Source organism: Myotis myotis, unplaced genomic scaffold (assembly GCF_014108235.1).
Source record: "Myotis myotis isolate mMyoMyo1 unplaced genomic scaffold, mMyoMyo1.p scaffold_m19_p_9, whole genome shotgun sequence".
Classification (NCBI taxonomy): domain Eukaryota; kingdom Metazoa; phylum Chordata; class Mammalia; order Chiroptera; family Vespertilionidae; genus Myotis; species Myotis myotis.
In genome coordinates, this window is record NW_023416401.1 from 14,764,325 (window position 1) to 14,788,820 (window position 24,496).

At 38.5% G+C, this 24,496-nt stretch overlaps 1 protein-coding gene across 1 annotated transcript in view; it reads left to right on the forward strand.

Annotated features, from left to right (window-relative positions):
* The window catches only part of RIT2 (Ras like without CAAX 2), a 258,959-nt gene extending 239,620 nt beyond the window's left edge, over positions 1 to 19,339 (forward strand). Inside the window, exon 5 of the mRNA XM_036323184.1 lies at positions 18,917 to 19,339. Within this exon, the coding sequence (XP_036179077.1) occupies positions 18,917 to 19,147 (231 nt within the window). The 3' untranslated portion in view covers positions 19,148 to 19,339. The remainder of the gene's footprint in view (positions 1 to 18,916) is intronic.
* The last annotated feature ends 5,157 nt before the right edge of the window (positions 19,340 to 24,496 follow it).

The following is a 24,496-nucleotide window of genomic DNA, read 5'->3' on the forward strand; positions in this document are numbered from 1 at the left end:
ACCAGAAATCAGGCTTCCACTGAACCCAGCCATTTGAAATTTATCTTCTTTGCCTCCAACTATGGGTCCTTTAACAGTAATTCCTATAGTCATTGGTAACCCCAGGAGACCAGAAAGGAGTCTCTGTAATGCTTTATATCACTATAATATGTTTGCTGAAATAAAAGCTTGACAACCATATTTGTCAGAACCCATTCAGTTTTTACAGAACCCTATATATAGGAGTTTAAACAACAACAATAAACAGAAAAATATAATTTATTAGCTCATATAACTGGGAAACCTAATTCATTTGGCTTCAGGCATAACTAGATTCAGAACCACTAACTACATCATCATAATCTTCCTGTTTCTTCGTTTGTCTTATCTTTCTATTGATTTTTACTTTGATAGGCCCTTGTTACTTCACAGACTTAGCTATTTTTATCAAGAAACATGCCTACTTCCAAATAGCGCTAGCAAAATTCCTAGGAAGGGGTCTCATTAGCTTTGTCTAGGTCATATCTACTTTCTGTTTTAGGCAACAGGGAATCAGTCAATAGTATTAGAGGAGCAATAAAATCAAACTTGAGTTAAACTTTTATACTATTGCCTTCCACAATTTCACTTACTCATCCCTTTTTGTTCTTTAATTAAAGCAGGCTTTGGAAGCTGTTCATAGAAACCTGCTTCTCTCTGGTAACTAATTAGGCTAACCTCCACTGAACTCCCAGCCATCATGTTTGTGCAAAGAGTTTCTGAAGAGTTATCATTGTACCTGTACCCAGGATGAGGTATCCATGGAAACCTTGAACCTCTAATGACTGGTGGTTGGCAGGCTCAGGCACCCAGAGGGCAATTTATTGCTAGGCTGCATTCAGACCAGCACTTGGGCCTGCCATTCTGATTTAGATGATTTTGTTAGTGGTAGCTCCCCACCAAAATTGATCTTGGGCTGATCCCAGTATCATTCTGACAAATTCATTCAGGAAGATAATTGTACAAAACTCAACTAGAGCAGCGAGGATGAGAAGCAGAAATCTCCTGTGAGGATAAGTCAAGGACATGGAATAACCACTGCATTATTTTACCCGCATATGGATATATGTATACACGCACACAATATACTATATCATATATATATAAGCTATATATAAAATATATGTGCCTAAACATTTAAGTGTATATATGCAGATACATAAAAATTTTAGTCTTTCTCCTTAGGTCAGGATGGGCGATCACTGATGTGGACACACTTTGTTCTTTCAGCCTCCCTGCTCTTCCTAGACCCCGTGTTTCATTTTAGTCTTCTCAGTGTGTGAGAGCTGACCTTAACAGTGAGCTGACTGTCTTAAATATGGCAGGTTATCTATCAATTACTCCCCAGACTGCTGAGAGTTCCTTTTAATCTCAATTGTAATTTCGAGGGGAGGCTTACAAAAGCCCAAACCAGAATTTTAATGTTGTAAAATACCTATGGAGACAGTAAATATTTCCTTTTTCATGAGGACAGGCTGTATGTCAACTGGCTCAGAAAAGGTAAAGACATTTTTCAAGTTACCCTTTATTGTATTGAAAATATGCATGAATTAGATTATTTGCCTTACTCTTCTGAAATGATTCCTTTTACATATAATTATAGCTTAGGCACAGATATACATTTCTTGCTATGGAATGCCTGATTCTTGAAAGAATGCTGTCTTCTGACACATGCAAAATATTCACTTTACTATTTTGCAAATGCAGTCATCATGCATTCCAAACAATAGATCCAGAAACTAAGGGTAAAATCAGTGGATATCCCAGGCCCCCAGTGAGAGGAAAATATAGACCAGGGAAGCTTGCTCATGAAGGTTAGACTGAGTGCCCCTAAATGTTAGGGCAATAATGACTTTTCGAGATAGCCAGAAAAATGGAATCTCAAATTTCAAGTAAACACTATAAACTAAATAAGATTGTATCACATATTAATATGGTAAGTGAGCTTCCGTTTTAATTATTTATGCTAATACTTCATAGCTTTCTAAGAGATGGCACAACTTAGGGAAATAGGAAAGGTTAGTAGAAAATGTTCCCATAGCAATCTCTTATTCAAGTCTGCAGCTGAGAGGGCACCATAAATGATGCTGTGACTTTAGTTGTGAATATAATTCATTCAACAAATATTTATCAAATCATTGCTATGGATAAATTTGGAGAATACAAAATGAATATAGTAGTCTCTACCCTCAATATAATAAAGGTCATATATGACAAACCCACAGATAATATCATAATCAATCATAAAAAGCTAAAAGATTTTTAAGATCAGGAGAAGAACAAGGATGTACATTTTTCACTACCTGTGTTTAACATAATATTGGAAGTCCTAGCCACAACAATCACACAAAGAAAAGAAATTAAAAAATCCCAACTGGAAAGAAAAGAGTAAAACTGTCATGAATTAATACAGAACACAAAATTAATATTCAGAAATTGTATTTTTATATAGAAGCAACCTAAGTCCGTAGATAGAAGAATGGATAAAGGTATGGCATACTTATATATAACAAAATATTACTTAGCCATAAGAAGAAATCTTGCCACTGGTAATGGCATGAATGGACCTAGAGGGTATAATGTTAAGTGAAGTAAGTCAGTCAGAGAAAGACAAACACCACATGATTTCACTGACATGTAGACTCTAAAAAGAAAAGTAAACAAATAAACAAAACAGAAACATACTCATAGATATGGAGAATAAGTTGATAGTTGCCAGATAGGAATGGGGTTGGACATACAGGGGAAAAAGTGAAGGGATTAAGATGTAAAAATGGCAAGTTATGCCCAGTCATTGTAGCTAAGCGGTTGAGAAATGAACCAGGAACCAAGAGGACACTGGTTCAATTCCCAGTCAGGCACATGCCCAGGTTGTGGACTCGATCCCTTGTGGTGGGGATGCAGGAGGCAGCCAATTGATGATGTTTACCTTTCATCAATGTTTCCATCTCTCTATACCTTTCTCTCTAAAAATATCAATACAATTATTTTTAAATGTATAGTTATAGAACAGTCACAGGATATACAGTTCAGAATAGGGAATATAGTCAATAATATTGTAATAACTATGTATGGTGACAGATGAGTACTAGATTTACCTGGGGGATCACGGATCACTTTGTAAGTTATATAAGTGTCTAAGCACTATGTTGAGAATCTGAAACATATATATATATATATATATATATATATATATATTTTTTTTTTCAAATGTAATTTTTAAAAATTTTGTAATTAAGAAACAAAATCATAATAGTTTTAAACCTGCCACTAGATCTTAATATTAAATGTATTAATAAAGTATTATATATATTATTTTTAAAATTTAAAAAATAGAAATAAAATAGGATAATGGAAGAAAACAGAAAAGGTAAGGGAAAACAACAACAGGGGAACTAAAGCAGTACCCAGGGCTTTCAACAGACTATAGAAAAAGGCAACTCCACCCTGTATTCCTGTATTGATTAAAAATAACTGTGGTTGCTTTGAGGAGGGTGGGGGGGTTGGTTTTAGCAAAATGCTTTTATGATACTTTCAATAAAATATGCCCAAAGGAGGTTTCGACTGTTTTGAGGATAGAAATGGTAATGGAGTCAACATTATCAAAATATTTTCAACAATAGAAAGTCTCCACTCCCAGTGACCTTTATAAAGACAAGAAACAAACTGATCATTCATCAGCACTGCACACCATTCATATATATTAAAAGAATAAACAGACCCAAAGTTCAAATTATAGTACCTTGACTATGTAATAAGCATAGGGCTCTCTGTTATCTAATTAAATCTCTTAATAACCTCATTTTAGATGTGGACATTAAGTATTAGAAAGGCCAAGTATTGTAGTTAAGGTCACTCAACTAGTAGATAGTGCAAATGCGATTAGAACTCAGACCATTTGATTTCAGAAACCAGCCTCTTAAATAGGACACTTTTCTCCCTTGTACCTTAGTGAGACCTTCTGTTTTGGCTAAGGAGACTGTTCTCAGCTGCTTCTGGGGAGGATGGAGCAGATAAAGCCAGTAAGCTGACAAGTCACTGCCGAGATAGTGCTGTTTGCTATGTGCTCTGACATGACCAGCATCTCCAAGAGAAAACAGGTGTCACCCACTTGGAGAGGCAGTCGCAGGCTGCTGCTCCTTAACAGACTTGTCAAGATTACCTTCCTTGCTGGCAGGCTATGTGCCCAGCCACGGAGGCAGGCAGGTCATACTGTCCACCTGGGGAGGGATCGGGCAACGGGCATAGGAAACAAATGGAAGGAGTTTCTAAGGCCACAGAGGGGTTTCCTGTAACTGTTAACAGCTGTCATCTGTGCAGCCACTTGAATCTACACATTATATGTTTCAAATCCAAAGGGATGAGGACTTTCAGATATACATTCTATGATACAAGAAATGTGAAGAATTTAAATGTAAAAAATATCAATTTGAATTTAATAAAGTGAAAGCCCCAGATCCAGGTGTCCACAGTCTGTAGCTGCTCTAACTAGGGGGACAAGGCAGCAGGCCCTAGTCCCTGTCATCCCACATCCATGCCAGCCTGATAGTCTGAGGAGGTTACTTCTCTAAACCTTTCCTCCAGTGCACTCTCTTCCAAAACTCACGTGTCTCATGCCTCATCAGCCCCAAGTCTGCGTGACAGACAAAGAGGCATAGAAGGTGGTGAAGAGAGTCCTGGGTTTTAGTGCTATTAAAACACTGAAGAAATCTTCTCTCTTGGGAATCTGGGTATTCCCAAATTACTTTAGTGTATTTCATTTACATAAAGAGGAATTTGGCATGTAGGCTACCTAGGGACAATATCAGTTCTAAAATTTTAATTACTTTCTGTGCAAATATAAGAACCTTTGACAGAGGGGTCACTTCACAGAGGGATGTGCAGTAAGTGTGTCCTGTAGAAACTAATCATTGGCAGATGTTGCGGAGGAGACATACGTAATGATTTGGTGGCTTGAAGATGACCCTAAAGGCCATAGCGATCCTGAATTCTTTGCTTTAAAGATCTCCCATACACTTTAATTCTGGTAGCCCATCTGATGCCCTTTATTCTTTTACAGGACCAGAGTGCTTCGTTAGTAATTTTTACTAAGTGCACTTTTATTAAGTATGCCCTGTGTGCTAGAAGTTTACTGACTGTATTACTATATAATCAACAGTAATCAGCATAAGAACCTTCTGAAGGAGGTATGATCATTCTTTTATCATAAAAAAAAGGAAATTGAGAGTTTCTCATCTACAGTAAGAGAAGAACCTGACTTCTTCTAGTACTAATAGCTGTTAGAATAATAACACTAGTTTTTGAGTATGCATTATGTGTTACCCACTATGTTACTGGTAATGAAGAATCACAGAAATAACCTAAATGGAGAGCTACATATTTTATGCCATGGAAATGTCCCTCTGGTTATACAGTGCTAAGGGATAGATTTGAGGCTGTCAAATCTGAAGGGGTGAAAATTATTTAGGGAATAAATAAACAAGACCCTGGATTAAGGCAATAGCCATACGAATGGAGATGTCAGCGTATACTAATATTAAAGGGATAGAAAAAATGACTTGATTTAGTGATATGGGAGCTAAAAGGATCTAGAAGGGCTTCAAAGATTCTCACCTGGATTACTGGGAGTATTGATGCCATTAGCCAAGATAGAACATTTGGGGAGGAAAAATGATTAATTTGATCACATTAATTTTGAAGTGCGTATGGGACATTCCAGAGGAACTCCCCAGCAGAGAGTTGTTTGTTCATCTGGACTTAAACTGAGAGCTGAAGTGTGAAGACGTCAATATGTGACTCATGAGCACAATAATGGTGAGGAAAGCTATGGATCTGAATAAGAATATATAACGAGGAAATGTCAAATGAGAATAAAAACAAAGTCAGGACAGAGTCCATGGACATGCATAAGATTATGAGAAAAGTGAGTGAATAGTAGGATTTTCTAGACATTCAGACAGGATATTCTAAAAGAGTAATCAGAGAATAGAAAAATCAAGAAAGACGATGGTCACCAAGTCAAAGGAGAAGAGTTTAAAGAAGGGAGCAGCCAACTTATCAAATGCTACAAATGGTGGAAGATTATTGGAAGCATCTATTGGGTTTGGCAGCAAGCGTGATATTCATACTTTTGAAAACCATTTTAGGAGAGTGGGTGGGAAGGAGGCCGAATCCAGATTGTAAATGTGGATTTGCAGATCAGAAGTGATTAAGAGAAATAGGCATATAAGTCTGGGATGTATTATTTTTGAGATTATGCATCCTTTTCCTACTCAGTTTCCTGCCTCAGCCCCATTATTCTTCTTTTTAACCCGTACAAATACTTCCTTGAATAGTCCACATTTGATGGTAAATGAAAGAACAGATGTAAGAAGGTAACTAGAATTGGAGTCCTAAAATAGGTGATTTGCATATTTTTGTGGGGAAAAGGGGGACTGTTAGAGAGGAAGGCTGAAAATATGAGACATAAGGTATAGAACAAATATTGCAAGATTGAAGTGGATATTAAGGACTCAGAAGCCAGATAGAGGATTAGATTTGACATATTCAGTAATGTCTCTTCATCAGAGACTGGAGAGAGTTATATAAGCCAGCGGTTCTCAGCCTGTGGGTCGCGACCCCTTTGGGGGTCGAACGACCCTTTCACAGGGGTCGCCTAAGACCATCGGAAAACACATATATAATTACATATTGTTTTTGTGATTAATCACTATGCTTTAATTATGATCCATTTGTAACAATGAAATTGGGGGTCACCACCACATGAGGAACTGTATTAAAGGGTCGCGGCATTAGGAAGGTCGAGAACCACTGAATAAGCTAACAACACTGGTGAGCTTCTAGGTGCGAGTCCCAGATGTTAAAGTCATTCTGTTTGGATGATTTTATTTCCTCATTGAGGTGAAGGAAGAGGAAAAGAGCATCTGCTGGAAATGAGGGTAAGATCAAAGACCTGAGAAGAGAAGTGAAGATTTTGAAGAACTAAATGAGGAATAGAAAAGAGTACTGGCTAATAATAAGTTAAAGGATCATTGAGGGCATTGATGGTTCTGGTAGGTTTGAAAACTAAATTTACAGCAGTGCAAACAAGCACAGGCTTATGCATTTTTCATAAAATACCCAGCTCCCTGTGTGTGGGGCCAGAGCCACAGGAGCACTGGTTCATTTTTGCCTTCTGTAGATCTCAGCTTTAGAACTTATATCAAACTTATTTTGTTCAGGTGCATCCTTCTTTTCATGGCCTCCTATCATCAAATATAATCCAAAAGGATACACAGGTTGACCATGAGCTTGAGGAACCCGCATACCTCTGGCTTTCCTTTGGACCTTGTCAGAGTCATCTGCCCCTGTGATGCCTAGACTCCATTCAAGAAAGCATCATGACCCAGGCTTCTTTCCTGCTTAGAGTTTCTGCAGCACACATGTTTTATTTAGAGTATATGTAATAGGGTATTTTTGACACCAGAAAAATATTAGAATGTAAAGGACTTAAAACCTTTGGCAATTACAGTGAGATTCTAGTTTCTGATCTCTCTAGTTCATTCACGGAGAATTTTTGCTGTAGTAATTGGTTGATTCTTCCTTAGTCACCTTTTTATATTTAATTCACCCATGCATTCAAAGAAAGGAAGGGAAAGATGTTTACTGAGCATGGCTCACATGCAAACACTGAGGTTGTATTGGGGATGCAACATTCCTTGCCCTCATGGTCTTATACCCCACAGGGATCCAGACATTATACAGTTATATAATTTATTACTTAATTATAATTTTTATTTGTGTTAAAATTATGATACATGAGTTCCTTCTTTCTATTTTTACCCAATATACATTTATTAATGTAATAAATTAACCACTAAGATATTTTTTCATGCTTAAAACATAAAATTTTGGGCCACTTCAAAACTTAATTATTCATAATAACTAATCCCCTGAAGGTTCAGGAGAATCCTACATTTAATATACATCAAATAAACACATTAATTTATTAGTATAAATATGTGAGGAAAATATCCTTAGGCATGCACATACATATATGTATACTTTTGCATACATATTCCTGCATATACATATTTCATATCCTGCCTAAGTTTCTTTATTTATCATTTTAACAAAATATTTTAAAAGTAAAGCCCATAGGAGAAAAATTCAAAGAAGAAGGTAGATATTGCTGTTAGCAAAATATTGAGCATTAACCTTGTCTTTTTTCCCTTCATAGCAACTACTGGCTGCCATGGCAACCTTTCCCCCCAGCATACCAGAGCTTCTTGGATGAAAAGCACAAGGCCTTGGAGATTTCAAATGTCTCTTGTACAAAGCAGTCTAAACCCTTTACTCTAGAGCCATTACCATCCTGTGCCTCCAAAGGACTGGCTATGCCATTTAATTTATTGTGTCTTGCTTTTTCTCTCCATCCAATCAATATCTCTTCAGAACAGCAGGAGAGAATTTTTTTTTACTTTTTTTGGCACAGAGTAGGCACTCAAGATATAGGCTCTTTTTTTTTTTAATTACTCAGTTGATGGATACCAAACAAATTTCATGTGAATCTAAGTAAATTAGGCATTTAAGCTCACTAATTTCTTTTGATTGTATTCTTTGTTCACTCCTTCTTCTCTCATGCTCTGTTCTAAATCTGTTAAATACTGATGATCTCACAAAAGCGCCGTTATCCCTCTGCCTCAGGCCTTAGACCTTTTATCTGAGACTCTGTTCTTCCCTGAACACCATTCACCTCCCACCAACCTAGGTCATTCTTACTTGTCACTGAGGTCTCATACAAAGGCTCCCTCCCTCAGAAAGCCAAGAACCACTCATAAGGGCCTGGACACTACTTATAAATGCTGCCTCAGTTCCCCACACAGGACACCATCATGGTAGTGATCACAGGGACCTGCAATTTCTTTAATGTCTTTCTATTGCCCTAACCAACAACTAATTCCTCTATCGACTGTAACCCCAGCTGTATTCCCATGGCCAGCATTCCAGTAGTGTCAATCTACAATTATTGAGTTCCTACCTAGTGCCATCCACTATGCTGGGGATGAGGTACAGTGATAAATAAGACAAAATTCCTGCTCTAACAAATGTTATACTGTCCTGGAAGAAGACAGAAAAGAAGCACATGAACAAAATATGTAGTAAGATGATTTCAGAGAGTAATTAAATGCCAAAAAGGAAATAAGGTAGAGAACTGGGATGGAATTGCAGGCTATGTAGAGAATATTTTTTAGAGAAAAGCGAGGCAAGGTATCTCAGTGGAGGTATACCTAAGCTGGAAAATGAATGCTAACAAGAATACAACTGATAAAAAGTACTGAGGGGAGCACAATCCTTGGCAGAGGAAATAACATGTGCCAATACTTGAAGTCAAGAAGATTGCACTGGGCATGTGTGGAAGTACTAGTATATGGCTGGATATAATGCATGAGGGGAGAGTGGTGTGAATTGAGCATAGTAAACGGACAAAAGTCACATCAGGTGAGGTTTATAGGTCATGGTGGGAAATAGAAAAAAATTTAAGCAGGGCCAACATTTGATCTAAAGGAGTTGGAAATTTCCTCTGATCTTCTCTTCAGACATGAAAAAGGTAACATTTATTGGGTGTGCACAGTATGCCAGCAACTACACTAAGTGCTTTTCATATAATAGCTCATTGAATCCCATTAACTATTCTAAGAGAGAGGATTTTAACGATGAGGAAATCGAAGTACAGAAGAAAGACTAAGCAACTCTCCAAGAGCCCATGGCTAAGAAGTGATATAACAAGAATTTGGATCTTAGTAATCTGATTCTAGAATCTATACTCATATTCACTGTGGCAAGATTTTGTCAAGTATCTTGATGGAAGCCACACTATGACACAAATAAATTTGGAATTAATGCCATGGCTGTTGGAATTGCAGTTTGATGAGTTCATTATAGTGGACTCCTTTGGTCACCAGCGACTGTTGATGGGTTTTCATTATCACCATCATTAAGATTAGATATCTGTCACCAGCAAAGTTTGTGGCTATTCATGATGGGGATACAAATGGACAGAATGTAGCTACCTTGCAGATGGATTATGAGTTTCAGAGCAAAGCATAGGCCAAGGAGATCACCAAGACTGGAATGGCCTGTGAAGACTTGAGTAGCTCTGGAAGAAGTGTGGAAGAAGGAAAATGGAAAACTTACTAGACAGGGAAAACAGCAAAATGAAAAGATTTGTGTAGAGGAGATGTAGGTCATAAGATATGAAAGGTACTCCATGTTACAAATGGAGCCCCAACTGGGCAACCAAATGGCTTAGTTGACTCCTATTCTACCTTTTCCTGATCTCCACACCCTTCCCAGGCTATAAAGGAAAAATTCAGGGGCTGGGAAGTTGAAGTAAGAGGGGGTGGGAATCTGCATTCTCAAAGCCAAGATGTGGAGCATTTCCCCTTCTCCCTCCCTGGAGAAGGGTAGAGAGATGCTGGCCCTCCTCCTTGACAATTTCTCCTAAAGTTAGAGTAACTTGCTAAGAAGAGATGGACATCTCTTCTCCAGCTGAACCTCTGCTTACTATAGGTCACACCTGTTTTTCACCTATCTAGAAAAGAGAATTGGAGAAAATAGCAGGACAAAGGGAACACACTTGGATGAAACACCCTGTAAGCCCAGTCTTTGGTCTGTCAACAATGAATTTCCCATGGGTCAGTGACTGCAGTTGAGGGCAGGACTTTCTTTTTAGTGCTTTGCTTGTTTTGATTTTCCCTGCAAGGAGTTTGATATGACATCTATGCACGTACCTTTAAATTATTAAAGAAAATAATAAATAATTCACAGACTAAATAAGCAAATAAATAAATTAGGTTAAGTAAATCAAATGCATTTCCATTGGAACTGGTCAAGGAAATTGGCAAAGCTACTCATATTGCTAAAACTGATCAAAGCTGATTATACAACTATGCAGAAGGAAAACTCAACAATCTGAGTTTGGACAGCTTTTCCTTTAAATTAACAAATAAAATGCTTGGCCCCATATTTGCCAGGAAACTATGGTTCCTGCTACCTTGAAGATGTAGGCTCTATAATGAAAATTAATAACTCCAGGGGTAGGAACCAAGTGGAATATAGACAGGGACACATCAAAAAATATATAAAACAAATCGTGAAGACTTTGTTCTGTACACTAAATGCTTTAACAGTGCCCAGCAGGCTTAGCCGTGAAGATATTTTGCTTATGAAGCTTCTCCTGGGAGAGCCAGACCCATCTTTCTGCCAATCTCTCTTCATACAAGGTTAGCAATTACAGCTGAGCAGTTTCCTTTAGTGCTCTTAATTATATCACCGACTTAGACAACTGCCATTACCCTGAATACCGTTACAATAACTTAATCTAAATTTACTTTTACCAGAGTTCAGGTAAAAGATTAAAAGATGCAAAGAGCAATGGCGCTCCTGAATGCAGCAAATTATTGGGAACAAAGCTCTAACTGACCAACATAATTGTGTTGCCACTAGTAGCTGAGCAGGGAGTAGGACAGGCTCTGCTTGCTCAGTAGTCTCATTAGCGCCCCCTGCAGCTGTGGCTGCATTCTAATACCTCCTCTGGCATATTCCACAGTGATCTTCCTCGGTGAAGAAGGTCATATATATTAAAAAAGATGGCTCCCCTGGGTCATTGAAATGTGCTGTTACTTGCATGAAACATTTTTCTTTATTCCTCTTTTTCTGCCAGTGCTTCCTAGGGCCTCCAGGTGGCACCTTTAATCACAGATGCCCCTTTTTTTTCAGTTGAGGGGCATGGTGGTATAATGGTATCTGCAATGATTGCTCCTCCCCCACCCTAAATAATCTTTCTATAATGTTAATTTTCCCTATGTTTCTGTATTTATTTAAATTGTTATTTTTATGTAAATGCAATGTAAACTATTTTATGCCATTTGTTTACCATTTAAGAATCATCTTATGTTGAAACACCTCACATCAGAATAATCAATTGCATATATAGAAGACTAGAAAAGGGAACTGAACAGATCCCGTGAAAAATAGCAAACAGTCCTGGAAACAATACTTGATGGAAGAGACTAGAACTTGATGGTTGTTTTACTTAAATATGTGTGTGATCTTGACCCATTTGCTTAAGGATTCTGGGCTTGAAATTACTCATTTGAGAAAAAAAAAAGTAATTCTTATAACACTGTGCTTCTTTCTTAGCAGTTATTTTATAATGTGGATAAATATTTATAAATGAAAAATATTTAATTTTACTTAAATTTTGGATAAATAAGGTATAATATCCTATCTAATAAAAGAGAAACATGGTAATTAGAATATGACCGCTACCCTTCCCATTGGCTAATCAGGGTGATATGCAAATTAACTGCCAGCCAAGATGGCGTCCGGCAGCCAGGCAGCTTGAAACTAACATGAGGCTTGCTTGCTTCAGTGACGGAGGACTCCAACGTTCCCCGCCTGCCTTGCCGGCCTCTGAGCCTGCAGTTTGAACATTGTAACAAATACAGAAGCTAAACAAAACCCCAGAATCCTGCTTTCAGCAAGCCGGGATCTCAGAGCTGGAGTTGATACAGAGTTTTGATTATAGAACCTAAACAAACCAAATACCTACTTTCAGCAGCTGAGGCCTCAGAGCTGGAGCCAAGCCTCAGAGCTAAAGCTGGCCCAGAATTAAAAAAAAAAGAAAAGAAAAAAGGAGTGGTTGGGAGCTTCAGTCCCAGCCTGAAAACAGCCCTAAGCCCCTCACCCAGACTGGCCAGACACCCCAGTGGGGACCCGCACCCTGAAGGGTGTGTGACCAGCTTCAAACAGCCATCATCCCCTCATCCAGGCTGGCCAGGCACCCCAATGGGGACTCCCACCCTGATCCAGGACACCCTTCAGGGCAAATCAGCCAGCCCCCACCCATGCACCAGGCCTCTATTCTATATAGTAAAAGGGTAATATGCCTCCCAGCACCGGGATCAGCGGAGCCACGAGGCCTTCCGGCACTGGGATCGGCATGACAGGCGGCAGCGCCCAAACCCCTTGATCACCCTGCAGCTCTGTGTGTGACAGGGGGTGGGGCCACAACCTCCCTATCGGCCCTGCTCTGTTCCTGACAGGGGAAAGCGCCCCAACCCCTGATCGGCCCTGCTCTGTGCCTGATAGGGGGGACCTCCCCAACCCCCTGCTCGCCCTGCAGCTCTGTGTGTGACAGGGTGTGGCGCCCCAACCCCCCACCCCCTCATGGGCCCTGCTCTGTGTGTGATGGGGTAGAGCCATAACCTCCCCATCAGCCCTGCCCTGAGTGTGACAGTGGCGGCGTCCCAACCCCCTGATCAGCCCTACTCTGTGCATGACAGGGCGGAGCTCCCAACCCCCTGATGGGCCCTGCTCTGTGCGTGACAGGGGGTGGCGCCGCAACCTCCCCATTGACCCTTCCTTGAGTGTGACAGGGGGCGGTGCCCCAACCCCCCAATCGGCCCTACCCTGAGTGTGACTGAGGGTGGCAACGTAACCTCCCAATCCGCCCTGCTCTGTGCATGACAGGGAGTGGCCCCCCAACTCCCCAATCAGCCCTGCTCTGAGCCTGACCAGGGGCTGCATCTAGGGATTAGGCCTGCCCTCTGCCACCCGGGAGCAGGCCGAAGCCAGCAGGTTGTTATCTCCCGAGGGGTCCCAGACTGCGAGAGGGCACAGGCTGGGCTGAGGGACCCCCTCCCTCCCCACCGAGTGCAAAAATTTTTGTGCACCGGGCCTCTAGTATTAATTATAATATATTATGTTAATTACCCTTGTTTTAAACCCTAATATAAAAGCTGTTACTTCTTGTTATGTTATTCTGGTTCTGAACCAATCAGAATACCATTGGTGGATTAAAATTATTCCTAATGATACTGTTGATATATTTACGAACTTCAAACTGATCATAATTACTAAGCATAAAGCTCAGGATCTGTAAAAAGTATTTTTTCTTACATGTTTGGACTCAAGTTCTTCTTTGAGTTTATAGCACAGTATATCAATTCTAACATCAAAGGTAGGGATGGAAAACTTATGGTTTGTCAATATTGGTGTGAGATGGAATTTATTGAATATTTGAAATTTACTTTTAAAGTATGTTTTCACTTTTTTCCTTAAAAAATAAAAACGTTAGGCCACTAATCTAATACAATTTTTGAAATATAGAAGATTAAATATTTTATTGTAAATTTACTTTCCATTTAAATTTCTCTATAATGAACATGAAAATGACCTAGTTATTAATTACATAATATAAAATTAATATTCTGATAATGAATCTAAGAATACATCTCATGCTTTGAAATAGAGGGTTTGTAACTCCTACTTTACTTACTCATTAGCAGCTACCAAGTTAAATATACTTCAACTTGCTGCAATTAATAAAATAGACAGTTAAGTCATCTGTTAAAGATTTTCACTGTGTATGATTTCAATAAGAATCTTTGCATGGAATTTATCTTCCAATTTTATTTCAGATTTTATATTGACTGTTAAACTGGACTTTTAACTGAATTTTGATGTTTCCAATGATTTATTTGTAATGTTTGCATTTTTATAATTAGGAAACATTTCATAAATATACTAGAGGCCTGGTGCACAAAATTTGTGCATTTGGGTGGGGGTCCCTCAGCCCATCCTGTGCCCTCTTGCAGTCCAGGACCCCTCTGGGGATAGCTAGCAGTCAGACATGCCTCTCACAGTCCAAGACCCCTCGCTTCTTACCGCCCACCTGCTTGCTTTCACCACTGCTGCTGTACTTGCCAACTGTGAGCCCAGCTTCTGGCTGAGCGGCTCTCCCCTTGTGGGAGCACACTAACCATGAGCATCTGCCCCCGGTGGTCAGTGTGCATCATAGTGACCTGTCATTCCAGCTGTTCTGCTATAATGGTTGCTTAGGCTTTTATTATATAGATGAAACTACCTGACAGTCAATGTGACCCCTGAGGGGTCCCAGATTGTGAGAGGGTGCAGGCCAGGCCAAGGGATCCCACCGGTGCACAATCGGGGTTGGGAAGGGACACAGGAGGTTGGCCAGCTGGGGAAGGACCACGGGAGGGCTCCAGGGCATGTCTGGCTCATCTCACTCAGTCATGATCAGCCAGACCCCAGCAGCAAGCTAACCTACTGGTTGGAGCATCTGCCCCCCGGTGGTCAGGGCACGTCATAGTGACTGATGGACTGGTTGACTGTATTCCCCCTTGTGGTCAGTGCACGTCATAGTGAGTGGTTGAGCAGCCTTAGCATATCATTAGCATATTATGTTTTGATTGGTTGAACAGACGACTGGACGACCGGACACTTAGCATATTAGGCTTTTATTATATAGGATGTGATTGTATAGATTTGTCAAATGTGTAAAAAATATTGTAGATTTAGTTAAAGGCTTCATTCAAATTCTTTTTTACTTCTATTCTCCACAAAGAAAAATTACCTTCCTGTTCTGGTGGAAATAATTTCCATAGGTCAAAAATAACCCAAAATGATAAGTCAATGTCAGGGTGCCATTGGATGCACCTTCATTTCCCTCACTGATTTACAAATGCCAGCCCAATAATATATTAAACTCCCATATATATTTTGTCTTGTTTCTGGGTTCTCTATTTCATTATATTGGTCTGTCTAGCCCTTATCTAATCCTCATTCCTCATTTGGGAAATATGCCCAAACTGTTATAGTTTTAGAGAAAGCCTTAATAAGGTGCATCTAATTTAACAACTTTACAAAAAAAAAAAACAGATTATATTTTGTTTTCTCTCCTGCGTGATTGTTTTCTATTTATTTTTGTGTTTATTTAAAAAATTTCCTTATTTTTGTTTTCTTTGTGTTAAATTTGCTGGGCACTTTTTGTAACTTTTTAACATTGCTACTTTGATTATTAAATTTGAGTGTTTCTATTTTCCTAAAACATTCATATATTGCTATAAAGATCATTCTAAAGAAAGCATTAGCTACCTCACAGGTTGTAATATGTTGTACTTTCATTATCATTCAGTTTCAAATATTTTATAATTTTTGTGTAATATATTTTTTACTTATTGACTATTTAGAAGTATATTTTTCCAAAATATGTGGGGATTTCCTAGTTATCTTCCTATTAAAACTATAAAACTAATTTATAGCTTAATTCCATGTTTTGGGGGAATATGCTGTGACTTTGATTCTTTGCAATGTTTAAGACTTTCTCTATAGCTTAGCATGAAGTCAATTTCTACGCATGCTCCTGGATCACTTGAAAAGCATGCAAAGTTTTCAGTATAGCATCGTATATGTGTAAATTAGATTGACGTTTTGTTCAAACTTTCTATATCATTACTGACATTAGGTCTACTTACTCTTTCAACTGCTGATGGAGATCTGTTAAAATCTTTCATTAAAATTTTTGATTTTAGTTCTATCAACTTTTTTCCCAATAAACTAAGGCTATAATTTTTAGTACATAGAAATTTATAAGTATAACATCTTCATGATGGATTGATCTTTCTATAATTTTAAAATATTGTTCTTTAACTCTAGTAACTTTTAAACTGTCTACTTTGTTTAATATTATGTCAATATACTAGCTTAACTTTGTATTCATTTCCATTCAAATTTTAGTCTTTTGTGTCCTTATATGTATGGTGTTTCAACTACAAGTGATGTTTTTAAAAATCTGGTCTGACAATCTTTGTCTCTTTTAATTGGATAGTGTACTGCATTTACATGTAACTGATTTTGCTACATTCTATTATTTCTTTAGACTTGTTCCCCGCCCCCCATCATGCCACCCTTCATTGTGAGCTGGGTATACATACTGCTTTATTGACGTTAGCTCTCTCCATTTGTCTTTGATCATTGGGATGTACGTAAAATGATATCTCCCTTCTTCCCACCTGCTTTCTGTCATGGGAACATCATACCCCAGGTAATATTGCTCTTTCAGTGTGAGTCCCAGAATAAGGAGACAGGAGAGGCAAACCAGAGCCCAGCCAACACACAGCCTGAGCTCAGTCTATGCTCCAGTTGCTAATGGGCTGCAGGAGCAAGACATAGATATGTTTGCAAGCCATGGAGATTCTGAGGTTGTTTTTGTCTTTATATAGTCTAATCAAAGTTAATTAAGTTTAAAAATGGCACCATAAATGTGGTGTTGCTATCGAAAAACGTAAAACATGTGTCATTGGCTCTTGGGTGGAGAAAACTGTTACAGACTGAAAAATAAAGGACAACTCATGTTATGCGGTGTGAAAAAATTTGGTAAGATTATCACCTGTGATTACTTGGGAATAAGACCAGTTACTTAATAAACCTATGACTTGGTTAAGTTGTTAGTAAGAGAGAATATTAATCACTTTCATTGGATACTTTTAGCTGTATTTCTTAAGTTACTGTAAGTCAGAAATATGCTCAAAAAAAGAATTGGTGTATTTGCTAGCAAGCATGAAAGAGAAAGAAGAGAATTCAGACATTCTTTGTACTCATCTGTTTATCCGCCCTTGGTGAGGTTACCTATCACAGACTAGAAAAGCCCTGGCTTTGGAATCACATATACCTATTTTCACCTCCCTATTCAGACACTTGTTGGAAATACAATGTGCTCTTATCAGTTAAGAAAGGGTGATTTAACTCAGGTTATAAGCAACTCCAAAGTATCAGTAGCTTAAAAGACCAAAGTTTATTTCTTATTTATGCTGCATATCCAACATGGGTGAACTGAAACTCTACTGGTCATGGTCCCATCACATTCTTTCAGACTGATGGAGTTTCCAGTTCGCCATATGCTTCCATTTGGTAGAAAAAAGGGAACATACAAATATATAAACATCAAGTTAACTTTAAGAAAACAAATAGACCAGTATGAGCTAAAGGCTCTCAGACATGGTGAAGAAAGGCAGCCCGGCCCTGCTTTCTTAGAGCCCATGTGAATATTCTAATAGAACTTAACAGGCATGCTAAATTTTGAAGAAGATTCTTAGTACCCAGCTACAGTGACATATAATCCGTTTAAATATTTGTGTATCATTTATGTTTACGTCTTAATACTTATTAAATCCACGTATGTTTACTAATCATCTTTTTCACTCATCTAATGGTGATTTAGGCACCAGGCACTGCTGAGACATTAAAGGGATGATAAATGAGGCATAGTCTCTGACTTCAGTCAGTTTATCATCTATAGAGGACCTATTGCAATAGCATGAGCCACAACATGCTAAGTCACACACACACACACACACACACACACACGCACACACACACGCGCACACACACACGCGCACACACGCGCACACGTTCTAAGCAGCTCTGAAAGAGCTCGGCTAGAGGAAGGTTTATTTATCCTAATGGTGGTGTTTTGCTCTTTGTTTTGTTTTGTTTTCACCTGAAGATTGTATTTTGAGTTTTATGACAACTTCATCCTGATTTATTCTTAACTGAAAGCTCTAAACTATAATTAATAACTAATAGTTACAAAGCACTTTGTATTGATGGCCTTATTTAACTGTAACACAGAGCCTTTTAGGTATTATTATCTTGTGTTACCTATGAGAAAACTGAGGCCAAAAGGTTAAGAAATTTCCCTAAGTTTCAAAGCTAAACAGAAGGAGATCTGGGATTGGAAGCCAAACAGATTTAATCTAAAGCCACGTGTTGTTGGTTTTTTACCGTTATGCTCTGTAACTTTGTGTTTTGTTTTGTTTTATTTAAGTCTGAAAGGTTAATTTCCACTTCTAGTTTTAAGTTCTAACCTGTTGCCTTTTCTGATTTTCATTTGTCCTTCAGGTTCAGAAATTCTAGAAAACTCCCCTTAAAACATAGTCACATTTTACCTTTTTAAAAATGTAACTAGCTCTCAGCCGTGGTAGAGAACATGCTTTTTGATCTAAGTATCTCTCTTTTCCTCTCTTTCTAATATCATTTATTTTTCCCCTAGGTCTCTACAGAAGAAGGCTTGGGTCTGGCCCGAGAATATAACTGTGCTTTTTTTGAGACCTCTGCAGCCCTCCGATTCTGCATTGATGATGCCTTTCATGGTTTAGTGAGGGAAATTCGCAAGAAGGAGTCGGTGCCATCCCTGACGGGAAAGAAACTAAAGAGGAAAGACAGCCTGTGGAAGAAGTTAAAGGGCTCACTGAAGAAGAAGAGAGAAAACCTGGCATGCTAGCCTCACTTCTAACTCCCTCTCTTTCTGAATTTTATCAGTTGGACAATTCCAGATGTTTCATTCTGCTTTAATTCTCTCTCTCTCTCCCTCTCTCACTCTCCCTCTCTTACTCTCGCTCATATCTGCCTGTAGGTAAAAGCAAGATCTGCATAACTGTACCTCTTGAGATAGTTTTGTTTTGCCCTTAACAGTTGGATGAGTTTTGTCAATCAGTTGGATATGCTGTTTAGTTTTTATAATATATGACTAAATAAAATTGACATTCCAATTGACTCATTTCCCTTCAAAGAGTTGAGCTTCATTTGGTATGCTGTCTGGTTATAGAGGGAATATTCAAAACTGCAGACAGAATGATAAAAGGCTCAGGGGACCTGCCTCTGCCTGATAAGCCTCTGGTTGTTTGCATTCCAGGAATGTCAGAAAATAATGAGGCAGCTCAGGAAAGGATTCAGAGCAGGCGTCTGCAGCCTGGCACTTCCTAAATGCGGAAGTTGTGGTGCTTTCTCTGGAAGGCTCCATAGATGACCCTCAGAGGAAAAATTAATAACAGAAACTGGTCGAGGATCACTGGAAGACTGAAGTGAAATATCCCATTTACAATGCTCTGCCCTGGAAGGTTTTGGGAAAATTATCAGTGAAGTCACTGGGCTGAGGCAAAGGGGTATCCTCTTTGTATTAAGGAGAGAGGGTACTATGAATTGGGTGGTTCATGTACTCATAAAAGGACACCCTACTTGTGTCCCTCTTAGGGTTGCCTCACCTGTGGTGGGGACATCTGCAGAGCAAGAGGCTTGTTAGCTCCAGAGACCCTAAATTCTCTTTATTTTGCCCAAATTTCTGATCTTGTCCTACTCAAACCATACACCACCACCAATCAGAGGGCCTTTTTTCTTGTTTGTTTTACAAAGGATCATTAAGTAAAATGAAATTGCCCATTAACTCTTTTACCCCATTGTGTGAATTGGCTTATTCAAATTTAGCTCAGAAAGCACCCTATCAGAAAGAACTACATTTTTGAAAACCCAATGACTGCCCTATCTATGAATAATAATAGTGGCTGGTATGTTTCCTAACACAACTAAGTCTTTGTAAATTTTAATGTCAGCTTCCCTGCCTTTAGCTCTAGAGATCTGAATCTCATTTCTACCTTTCCCCTTCCTTCTCTTTCTTTATTCTTCTCAATCTTTAATGAATAATGTATGTAGTTTAGAAATTCTTAGCGAGATTTAGATTGGGGAACAGTTACCAAGTCCCACCATTTCATTCTATAGAAGGAAGGAGGTCTGTAAATTATCACTCAAGGGACAGCAAGAATTTGAGAAAGTTGTCAGTAGCAGAGATAGAAGCAGACTTCAAGCATTGTTTTAAATCAGTCTTCTTTCTGGAAGTCTGGGCCAGAGAAAATGTGCCAGAAAAATAGAACCTAGTATTTCTGGCCAAGGACTATTGACTCATTCTCTTTGGCATCAGACCAAAATGCCAGAATCTCATTTCTGATCACTCTTTCTGAAGACTTCTGACCAGACCTAGGATATCTACGTCAATCTCAAACTTTCAGAGAAGAGAACCACAGTATGCATTGCCATGAGATTGTCAAGAAACTGTTGAAAATAAGAATAAGGGTCCATGGTGGACAAATGTGTAGTCACCTAACACAATTTATCGAATAGTACTGTTCTAGAAAACACACTTGTGCATAGGTGAGATGTGTGTGTGTGTGTGTGTGTGTGTGTGTGTGTGTGTGTGTGTGTGTGTGTTTGGTGAGACAGCAGGCAATTCTGAATATAATTTCTGCTCTCCAGAACTGTATCATCTATCTATTTTTTATTAAATTTATTGGGCAACATTGGTTAATAGGATCATATAGGTTTCAGGTATAGATTTCTATGATATAATATCTGTATATGACACTGTGTGCTCACCACCCAACATTAAGTCTTCTTCCATCACCATATATTAGGCTCCTCTATCTATTTTCCACTATTTTTCATTAACTTATTTGTGTTTCCCCATGATAAAATAATTTATCAGATCAGAGACAAATGTCAGTCTAAAATATTACATTTTGTATTTAGTGGGCAACAGTTGAGGTTGGAAATTTCTGTAGAAAATGCCAGTGAGAAGGAAACATGGGCAATTAGGCCAAACATTATTCACTTCACACTCAGATGTGCAAGAAATAGATGGCTGCTTTATTTCTCTATAACTCATCTGTTCTTTCTCATGAGTCTCTGACTAATGGATAGATGGGGGCAGAGGGGACCAAATTTTAGTTCAGTCCAGTAATTTAGTGCTAATCTGAAGCAAAAATATAAGAAATATCTTTAAATAACACAACCTCTGTTGGGTACACTTAGGTCAGTGTTTGATCAGCCAACGTTTTGCCTTGTTTATTCTTCTTTCTAAAATTGCATCTGGGTAAAAGGGGAAGGCATGGCTCATGTGACCTCATGGCAGTAGAGTCCCCATCTCTCATCTTCTAATTTCTATAGTATCTTCTGCATTCTCTTTGATCTTTTTAACCAAGGGTCTGGCCTGATTTTTAAAACATTTTATTTTATTCTCATAAGAACACTTAACGTGAGATCTACCCTCTTGACAAACTTTTTTAGTTTAGAATACATTAATGCTGACTAGAGGTACAATGTTGTGCATCACATCCCTAGAGCTAATTCATCTTGCTTGAAACTTTATGCCTCTCGATTAGTAACTTGCCATTTCTCCCTCCTCCCAGCCCCTGGCAACCACTTGATTCTATTTACCAGATTGGTTGACTCTAAGGTATGTTGGATAGAGATGAGTGGGGCCACGATTAATAGGCACTTTCTCCTGGAGTCCATGAACTTCCCCTTTGCCTTAGGGTCTCAGGCCCTTCCCAACAAAGCCTCTTTATTCTGACCCTACGTCTCTGCCAGTCCACCTCTGCCAGTACCTCTGCCGCCCCTGGGGATCCCTTGCATGTCACACACAGGCCATGGGATCTGCGCTGGTGGGATTAAAAAGAGGATCCTGCTGTGGAATCCATTTGCTTTATTAGTGGCTCTCTTCCACAAGGTTATATGCTTTTCCTTTCTCCAAGTAGTCCTGCAACAACATACTGGCATCCAACATAAACAAGGGGACAGAATTCAGTGATCAAAGATGAAAAATGATTTTTTTTTTGTTTTACATGGCATCTGTTCTTCTGCTGAAGGACCAAAACACATTGCTTCAAAGGATGGAAACTCCATATAAATAAAACTAAATATATTTGAGAAGATAGAAAAATCCATAGGTCAAAAAAATTTAAGAAAGGGGAATATATATAAAATATTTCAAAACAATGAGCCTTGTTACACATGCATAATCTAAAACTAAGTCTTCTGAAGCTTTATAGAAATTAAGGTTGTAGTCTTTTTGGTTTGGGTCTTTATATGATATTAAGAGATACTCTAAAATCTACCTGTCCTAAATCCTCTACTGTCAGCTTGCATGTGAGCAGCTCTACATGGCCTGACTTTTTCCCATTCAAGTTTCTATTTGGGATGAAATGGCAAAAGTCATTCTTTCAGACCATCTATCTACTATTAAACTTAAGCCCAAAAATTAGAAAATGTAACTATCTCAATAAAATGTAAACGACATAAATATCTACTTGCCACTTTTGAAAGCAGGGTGGAGGGGCCTGTGGTGAAAGGGAAAAAGAATTTCTATGGGTGAAATAAAGGATCTAGACAATATATAATTTTAAGGTCTACATAGCCTACCATTCCTGGAAACTCTGAACCTACAGGATGGAACAAAGGAACAGGCTACAAGATGAAAGGATTTCTAAAGGAATAAAGGATGCTGAACACCACAGCAGGGTAGGAAACAAGAATGCAACACAAAACTCACATGGATAAACTACATTATTCATCCATGTGCTTCAGTCCAGTTCTGCCTCAAGTACTCCATAACCAGGTGTAGCTATCTCTCTTCAAAACACTGGTGCACATCATTAAATTGTATGGGGGAAAAAAGCACATCAATAAGCTTATGATTTATTCTAATAAAATTCTGGTACAACATTTTTTGTTTTGTTTTAAATATATTTTAATTCATTTCAGAGAAAAAGGGAGGAGAGATAGAAACATTAATTATGAGAGAGAATCATAAATTGACTTCCTCCACACCCCATACTGGGGATAGAGACCACAACCCAGGTATGTTCCCTGACCCTGACTGGGAATCAAACCATTACCGCCTGGTTTAAGGTTGATGCTCAACCACTGAGCCACACCAGCCAGGCTATGGTATAAAGTTTTAATGATAATGTCAGTGTGATTTGTATTGTATTCATTTAAAAAAATCCCACAGTATCTAACCTTTGTATCTTTTTAAAAAGTTAAATTGAATTTTAAATAAATAAAATACTAGTGCTTTAAGCAACCATATAAATCATGATGACCTGGTTCCCTTGAAGAGATGAAGACACGAAGAACAAGAGAAAAAAAAAAATGCCAAGTCTGAGGGGGTCAGTCAGGTCCCCTCATCACCTCTCTGGTCCTCCTCAGTGTCCTTCACTGTCCTTTCTGTGCTGCAATTTGGGCATCATTCAGCTTTCTCTAGAGGTGCAATTACAACCAGCTAATAAATAAAATAAAAATATGGTTCCTGGAATAGATCCATAGTGTCTCTTTAAAATATGATGCCTGTTTACCTCCCTTTCTAGGTTAGGCAAATAGGAAGCTGAAAATAACGCTATTGTAAATCACTCCCTCTAGGGTAGTACATTAGACAAGGGAGCGAGAACATCAATTAAGGAGAGTTTGCCAAAGGTTTTTAATTCATTGCTGGTGAGAAGTGCTGGCCTTACAGCAATTAGAGTGTGTATGTATGTGTAGAAGAGGTAAAGAGAGATATAAATGCACTATCAGCATGCCACCACCCTGGAGATGTCTGAAAATCTCAAAACACATATGAATTATATATATATACTCAAGAGCTTTCTGTTCACATCGTGCTGGAATCATAGACTCTGTGACTTTGGTTCAGTTAAGTCCTTCACCCCTCTGAGCACTAATCGGTTTTCAGATAAATTGGGATGGGTCCAGGAAACAGAAAGATGGGTATTCTTTAAATGGTTTATCTTGATCTTTGGCACAGACTGTATAATTTATTTTATAGAATATCCTCTGGACTTAATAGGTTGTTTAAATAGGTTTACAATAATATAAATTTTTTGTATCCTTTTGACTATCAATGGGAGAAAAGAGGAGTTATATAGTAACCATATGGCCAAAACATCAAACTAAAATGACCAATGACTCACTAATTCACAAGTAGTTAGTTGATTGATAATTCAATATTCATATATTCATGTATTAA